General features: G+C 39.3%; 1 protein-coding gene across 5 annotated transcripts in view; it reads left to right on the top strand.

The window, feature by feature from the left end:
* The window catches only part of NEDD4 (NEDD4 E3 ubiquitin protein ligase), a 162,926-nt gene extending 156,133 nt beyond the window's left edge, over positions 1–6,793 (top strand). For all 5 annotated transcript variants that reach the window (XM_024128794.3, XM_055087965.1, XM_024128790.3 and 2 more), the window contains 2 exons: positions 4,492–4,564; positions 5,256–6,793. In XM_024128794.3, coding sequence (XP_023984562.1) covers positions 4,492–4,564; positions 5,256–5,358 — 176 coding nt within the window. In that variant the 3' untranslated portion in view covers positions 5,359–6,793. The remainder of the gene's footprint in view (positions 1–4,491; positions 4,565–5,255) is intronic.
* The last annotated feature ends 6 nt before the right edge of the window (positions 6,794–6,799 follow it).

Genomic DNA, 6,799 nt, shown 5'->3' with positions numbered 1-6,799 from the left:
GTGGGCATCCTTGTCTTGTTCCTGATCTTAGAGGAAATGCTTTCAGTTTTCCACCATTGAGAATGATGTTTGCTGTAGGTTTGTCATATATGGCCTTTATTATGTTGAGGTAGGTTCTCTCTATGCCCACTTTCTGGAGAGTTTTTATCATAAATGGGTGTTGAATTCTGTCAAAAGCTTTTTCTGCATCTATTGAGATGATCATATGGTTTTTATCCTTCAATTTGTTATTATGTGGTGTCACACTGATTGATTTGCATATATTGAAAAGTCCTTGCATCCCTGGGATAAACCCCACTTGATCATGGTGTATGATCTTTTTAATGAGTTGTTGGATTCTGTTTGCTAGTATTTTGTTGAGGATTTTTGCATCTATATTCATCAGTGATATTGGTCTGTAATTTTCTTTTTTTGAGGATCTTTGTCTGGTTTTGGTGTCAGGCAGATGGTGGCCTCATAGAATGAGTTTGAGAGTGTTCCTTCCTCTGCAATTTTTTGGAAGAGTTTGGGAAGGATGGGTTTTAGCTCTTCTCTAAATGTTTGATAGAATTCACCTGTGAAGCCATCTGGTCCTGGGCTTTTGTTTGTTGGAAGATTTTTAATCACAGTTTCAATATCAGTGCTTGTTATTGGCCTGTGTCTATTTTCTATTTCTTCCTGGTTCAGTCTCAGAAGGTTGTGCTTTTATAAAAATTTTTCCATTTCTTCCAGGTTGTCTATTTTATTGGCATATACTTACTTGTGGTAATCTCTCATGATCCTTTGTATTTCTGTAGTGTCCGTTGTTACTTCTCTTTCATTTCTAATTCTGTGTCTGGCTAGTGATTTATCAATTTTGTTTGTCTTCTCAAAGAACCAGCTTTTAGTTTTATTGATCTTTGCTATTGTTTCCTTCATTTCTTTTTCATTTATTTCTGATCTGATCTTTATGATTTCTTTCCTTCTGCTAACTTTGGGGGGTTTTTTGTTCTTCTTTCTGTGATTGCTTTAGGTGTAAGGTTAGGTTGTTTATTTGAGATTTTTCTTGTTTCTTGAGGTAGGATTGTATTGCTATAAACTTCCCTCTTAGAACTGCTTTTGCTGCATCCCATAGGTTTTGGGTCGTCGTGTTTTCATTATCATTTGTTTTTAGATATTTTTTTATTTCCTCTTTGATTTCTTCAGTGATCTCTTGGTTATTTAGTAGCGTATTGATTATGATTAGTCTCCATGTGTTTGTATTTTTTACCATTTTTTTCCTGTAATTAATATCTAGTCCTATAGTGTTGTGGTCGGAAGAGATACTTGATACGATTTCAATTTTCTTACATTTACCGAGGCTTGATTTGTGACCCAAGATATGATCTATCCTGAAGAATGTTCCATGAGTGCTTGAGAAGAAAGTGTATTCTGTTGTTCTGGGGTGGAATGTCCTATAAATATCAATTAAGTCCATCTTGTTTAATGTGTCATTTAAAGCTTGTGTTTCCTTATTTATTTTCATTTTGGATCATCTGTCCATTGGTGAAAGTGGGGTGTTAAAGTCCCCTACTATGATTGTGTTACTGTCAATTTCCCCTTTTATGGTTGTTAGCATTTGCCCTATGTATCGAGGTGCTCCTATGTTGGGTGCATAAATATTTACCATTGTTATATCATCTTCTTGGATTGATCCCTTGATCATTATGTAGTGTCCTTCTTTGTCTCTTGTAATAGTCTTTATTTTAAAGTCTATTCTGTCTGATATGAGAATTGCTACTCCAGCTTTCTTTTGATTTCCATTTGCATGGAATATCTTTTCTTCCGTCCCCTCACTGTCAGTCTGTACGCGTCCCTAGGTCTGAAGTAGGTCTCTTATAGGCAGCATATATACGGGTCTTGTTTTTGTATCCATTCAGCCAGTCTTTGTCTTTTGGTTGGGGCATTTAATCCATTTACATTTAAGGTAATTATTGATATGTATGTTCCTATTACCATTTTCTTAATTGTTTTGGGTTTGTTATTGTAGGTCTTTTCCTTCTCTTGTGTTTCCTGCCTAGAGAAGTTCCTTTAGCATTTCTTGTAGTGCTGAATTCTCTTAGCTTTTGCTTGTCTGTAAAGGTTTTAATTTCTCCTTCGAATCTTAATGGGATCCTTGCTGGGTAATCTTGGTTGTAGGCTTTTCCCTTTCATCACTTTAAATATGTCCTGCCACACCCTTCTGGCTTGCAGAGTTTCTGCTGAAGGATCAGCTGTAACCTTATGGGGATTCCCCTGTATGTTATTTGTTGCTTTTCCCTTGCTGCTTTTAATATTTTTTCTTTGTGTTTAATTTTTAATAGTTTGATTAATATGTGTCTTGGCGTGTTTCTCCTTGGATTTATCCTGTATGGGACTCTCTGCGCTTCCTGGACTTGACTGAGTATTTCATTTCCCATATTAGCAAAGTTTTCAACTATAATCTCTTCAAATACTTTCTCAGCCCCTTTCTTTTTCTCTTCTTCTTCTGTGACCCCTATATTTCGAATGTTGGTGCATTTAATGTTGTCCCAGAGGTCTCTGAGACTGTCCTCAATTCTTTTCATTCTTTTCTCTTTATTCTGCTCTGTGGTAGTTATTTCCACTATTTTATCTTCCAGGTCACTTATCCTTTCTTCTACCTCAGTTATTCTGCTATTGATTCCTTCCAGAGAATTTTTAATTTCATTTATTGTGTTGTTCATAATTGTTTGTTTGCTCTTTAGTTCTTCTGGGTCCTTGTTAAACGTTTCTTGTATTTTCTCCATTCTATTCCCAAGATTTTGGATCATCTTTACTTTCATTACTCTGAATTCTTTTTCTGGTAGACGTCTATTTCCTCTTCATATGTTTGGTCTGTTGGGTTTTTACCTTGCTCCTTCATCTGCTGTGTATTTCTCTGTCTTCTCATTTTACTTAACTTACTGTGTTTGGGGTTCACAGGCTGCAGGTTCATAGGTCCCGTTTTTTTTGGTGTCTGACCCCAGTGGGTAAGGTTGGTTCAGTGGGTTGTATAGGCTTCCTGGTGGAGGTGACTGGTGCCTGTGTTCTGATGGATGAGGCTGGATCTTGTCTTTCTGGTGGGCAGGATCACATCCAGTGGTGTGTTTTGGGGTGTCTGTGAACTTATTATGGTTTTAGACAGCCTCTCTGGTAATGGGTGGGGTTGTGTTCCTGTCTTGCTAGTTGTTTGGCATGGGGTGTCCAGCACTGGAGCTTGCTGGTTGTTGAGGGGAGCTAGGTCTTAGCATTGAGATAGAGATCTCTGGGAGAGCTCTCACCAATTGATATTACAAGGGGCCGGGAGGTCTCTTGTGGACCAATGTCCTGAACTCGGCTCTCCCACCTCAGAGGCTCAGGCCTGACACCTGGCCGGAGCACCAAGATCCTGGGTCATCCTGGAGAAGGTGGACTGAAGCCAGGAGAAAGCTAGATGATGGGAGACCTGTCAAAAGGCTTGTTTGGTGAAATCAGGCAAAGGATGGTGACATTCTGTACCTAGGCTCTACTCGCGAAGGGGAAAGGGTTGCCTCAGGAAGCCAAGTGCAAACTTCCACGCAAAAGTATGTTACACTGATATTGGTTGACTTACAGGAAGTTTTCCAGATGGATTGTTTAGGTGAGAGAATCAAGAGGAAGGAAAATATGATTCCATGCTATGGAAAACACAATGACAAAAGTACTGAAATTTTAACTGTATGGATAATTGTGATGGGTGATGTGTGAAAAACAATGCTTTTTGAGAAAAGAGTAATATGGAAAATTTAGGTATTTTTAGTGCTACTTCTGACAATTATCCTCACACACACATATTTGGATATGAGTCTAAGACATGGAGAGAAGTATGGAAGGTGTCTCATCGTGTTGTCAGCATTGATATCCTGGGAGGTTGGAGGATATTGAGAATTGGAGAAGGAAGAGCTAAGCGAAAACTCCAAAGGAAAAAAAAAAAGTTCCTAAGAATGTCCATAATAAGAGGAAAATGTAGCATGTATAACATGATCCCATGCACATAAAATCCTATATAGATGCACATGCACAAAAAGATTCATGATAGGATGTTTACTCAGATTTAATGGTGGAATTTCAGGTGATTTTTACATCTTTCATTATATAATCTCACTGCAAAAAAAAATAAAGCAATAGAGAAAAAATAATCAGAAAAAGCTGTTTTCAGTGGGACTCAAAAACGCACATTTTCTGTGTACCTATGACAGAGGTGGTATATGGAAATGCAGGGCTAGGAAACAGCAAAATCCCCTTCAGACACACAACCCCCACCCCCTGCCCCAGGACAGAGGGATACTGTGGTCCCAAATGCACTGATAGAAGAGGAGTCCTCGTTTCATGGCTGGACAGTAAAGTCATCAGGCCCAGGACAACATTATTTCTTTTGAGTTTAAAGAAACTAGATGTTCTCTCTGTGTTTAAGCTCTACATTAGCAAAAGTGAGTTGTGAAATGCCCAGAAATTCCTGTAACTAATTGAAACCAAAGCAACTCTTCATCCTTGTAGGCTCAAACGGACCACAGTCATTTACAGTTGAGCAGTGGGGCACCCCTGAGAAGCTGCCAAGAGCTCATACGTGGTAAGCAGTTTCTCTGACCCTAGAGAACAAGTCCTCAGAGACAGAAGGTCCTCTAACAGTCTGGGTACGGAAGGTGTAGTTCCCTCTGTGCTGTGTTGGTGGCAGATATGGAGGGGGAGTGGGGAGAGGAGAGGAGGAGGAGGACCGGGAGACAGCAACACCAACCCAGGAACAGCTGTTTCTTTACTGGGCAGGCCTGAAGACCAGGTAGCTGAACATTGGAGAGACCCATCTAAACTTCTGACCAGGGGACATCCCTGGTTGTCCAGTGGTTAAGACTCGGTGCTTCCACTGCAGGGGGCACGGGTTCGATCCCTGGTCAGGGAACTGATCCCAGATGCCACACGGTACAGCCAAAAAAAAAAAAAAAAAAGGTAGACTGTTGACCATATCTTGCTTCCATCACATGAATGATGAGCCATCCCAAGAAGGACTAGAACATTCCGTTTTGAAGGTTCAAATGACAGGAGCCCAGATATTTGGAGATCAGGGTGGGGGTGAGAGGTGACCACCAAGAATTCATGGGGAGAGACCACACCTAGAGTCCAATCCTAAACATTCCTTCTCCCTGAGGAGAAAAGGTCTTTTCGTGTGGTTGAAACATAGCATGCATAGCTGCACCATGAATAGTTTGCCCTGGGAACTCGCTTTGTCAGTGTCTGCAATAACCAGCCCCTCTCTGTTCTTTCAGCTTTAATCGCTTGGACTTGCCACCGTATGAGTCATTTGAAGAATTATGGGATAAACTTCAGATGGCCATTGAGAACACTCAGGGTTTTGATGGCGTTGATTAGATTACAAGTAACAATCTATGGTGTTTTACTGCCGCTTTTTTATAAGCAAAATCTTGACTTAAAATTTTCCAGGGAACTACTAACCCTTGGCCATTGATGCTTCCCAGATATTGGAGAAAATCATGTCAAAGAATTAGAAGAAATAGTATGACAACTTTTCCATTATTTCATTCACTTATATAAGGTGTTGCTTTTACGCAGTTGTTTTGTTCTATCTTGAGTTCACCCTCTAGTATATAAGTCCTGTGTGCCTGAAATCATGAGTTTTGTCCTTGACATTTACCTCTTTTACAGTATTTGCCAGGCAGTTTCTTAAACTACTGAAATTATAACTGTGAAATATTTGTGATAAGTGTCATGTGTGAAAAGTTTGATGCTTTTTGAGAAGGAAACTGAAATTGGGGAAAAAAACTTTAATATTGAGTACACTACAATATACTCAGTGCTGCCTGCAGCTAGTTATTATTTTGTAGACCTGCCTACTGCACGTTACTGCCCAGATTTTTGAAAAAAATCTTAGAAAGTATGTTACCTATATTTTTAGTCAACTGATTCACTTGCAAAAAGCTGTTTACGTCTTCATTTTAAAAAGCATTTGGCTTTTGTTAATATGCGGTTTTACTAAGCAAGGTGGTTCATAAGACATGAAGCAAATTCAAATTTGCGAAGGGTTAAAGGTATTAACACCTCCCTCTTGCCTGTATATCCTTATGGCTCATTGGTAGAGTCATCACTCTTTACTGTGTTAGTTTAGTTAAAAGAATTCCTTCTTGAAACTAAAGCTTGACAAAGCAGTATTCCTAAATAAGCCTTGAAGAACTAAGTCAAATATATAATACTTGCCTTTACTAGTCATTCTTTACACTTGCACAATTATGTAGTAAATATATGTTTACAGGGTTTATTATGTTTACAGATTAAGCTAATCTCTGCAGTTGCATTTTTATATTTTTAGTATTTCACTTTAGTCAAAAAAACCAAATAATTTGTTAAAAATAACCAAAGAATAGTTATAATGCATAATTTGTATTAAATTACCATATTTCTTATGCTTTTTTAAAAACCTGTTTACTATGAAAATGTTTTGCTATAAATCCAAAACTCTTTAGGCAAAATGCTACAGATAGACTCCGACTTTAACCAAACTGAAGTACATAAAAATCCTGTGCATGCATTCAGTGAAGGTTTACTGAATGCCTGCGATGTGCATAGCTCTGTCTAGGCCCTGGGGTGAGAGTTGTCAGCTTCAAAGAAATCTAGCTGAGTCCCCATCCTCAAGGAACTTACAGATGTGTAAAGGAATTTTCAAACAATCAAAAGTCGGGGTGAGGGCTTCCCTGGTGGCGCGGTGGTTGAGAGTCCGCCTGCCGATGCAGGGGACACGGGTTCGTGCCCCGGTCCGGGAGGATCGCACATGCCGCGGAGCGGCTGGGCCCGTGAG

This window comes from Physeter macrocephalus, chromosome 11, assembly GCF_002837175.3.
Source record: "Physeter macrocephalus isolate SW-GA chromosome 11, ASM283717v5, whole genome shotgun sequence".
In the NCBI taxonomy this organism is placed as follows: Eukaryota; Metazoa; Chordata; class Mammalia; order Artiodactyla; family Physeteridae; genus Physeter; species Physeter macrocephalus.
Note: the sequence above shows the minus strand (reverse complement) of the source record. Positions and strands in the feature narration are given on the sequence as shown.